Source organism: Dipodomys ordii, unplaced genomic scaffold, assembly GCF_000151885.1.
Source record: "Dipodomys ordii isolate 6190 unplaced genomic scaffold, Dord_2.0 Scaffold472, whole genome shotgun sequence".
Taxonomy (NCBI): domain Eukaryota; kingdom Metazoa; phylum Chordata; class Mammalia; order Rodentia; family Heteromyidae; genus Dipodomys; species Dipodomys ordii.
Genome location: NW_012267688.1, coordinates 5,267 through 5,867, shown reverse-complemented (window position 1 = coordinate 5,867; position 601 = coordinate 5,267). Strand labels below are relative to the sequence as shown.

The 601-nt window shown below is 53.9% G+C and overlaps 1 protein-coding gene across 1 annotated transcript in view; it reads left to right on the top strand.

Moving 5' to 3' along the window:
* LOC106001834 (mucin-2-like) overlaps positions 1-601 on the top strand; it is a gene marked incomplete at its 3' end in the record, with an annotated part of 19,114 nt that overhangs the window by 13,971 nt on the left and 4,542 nt on the right. The window contains exon 5 of the mRNA XM_013036797.1: positions 241-380. Coding sequence (XP_012892251.1) covers positions 241-380 — 140 coding nt within the window. The remainder of the gene's footprint in view (positions 1-240; positions 381-601) is intronic.

Below are 601 nucleotides of genomic sequence, written 5' to 3'. Positions count from 1 at the left end.
CTGGAGTGGAGATCACCAGCATGTCTTCTGTCCCGTACAAGAGCAATTCTGCAGAAATCACCACCACTGTCCACACAAGCATTCCTGAATCTGGCTTCCACAGCACGAGTGCTTGGGACACATCAGCCACAGCCCCAGTCACCAGCAACCTCCACACTGCATCCCAGACCCTGCCCCACTCACACAGCACTCTGCAATCAAGCTCATCCCCTGAAGTCCTGTCCTCCTCACAAACTCCAGCTGTGTCACATCTGAGCTCCACACCTGTTGGCCCCACGGACTCACCTTCTCCTGCTCCTTCCTCCCCTGGGACCATCACCCCACTCCTCACCTCCACTCTTCATGACACCACCCAGGAGAAGGACACAGGATCAACACCCGTGAGCACCTTAACTGAAAGGCAAACTACAAATGGACAGAACATTTCTTCTGCTTCCTGGGTCTCTTCAGGCCTCCTCTACACAAGTACAGCATCTTCAGACATAGCAGTGTCCACTGTGGAAGAGTCCAGTTCTGTCCCCAAAATCCACTTTACTCCCTTGATCTCCTCAGAACTTCCTGTGACCACAGCTGAGGAGAGAATGCCCTCAACCCCTGGGGT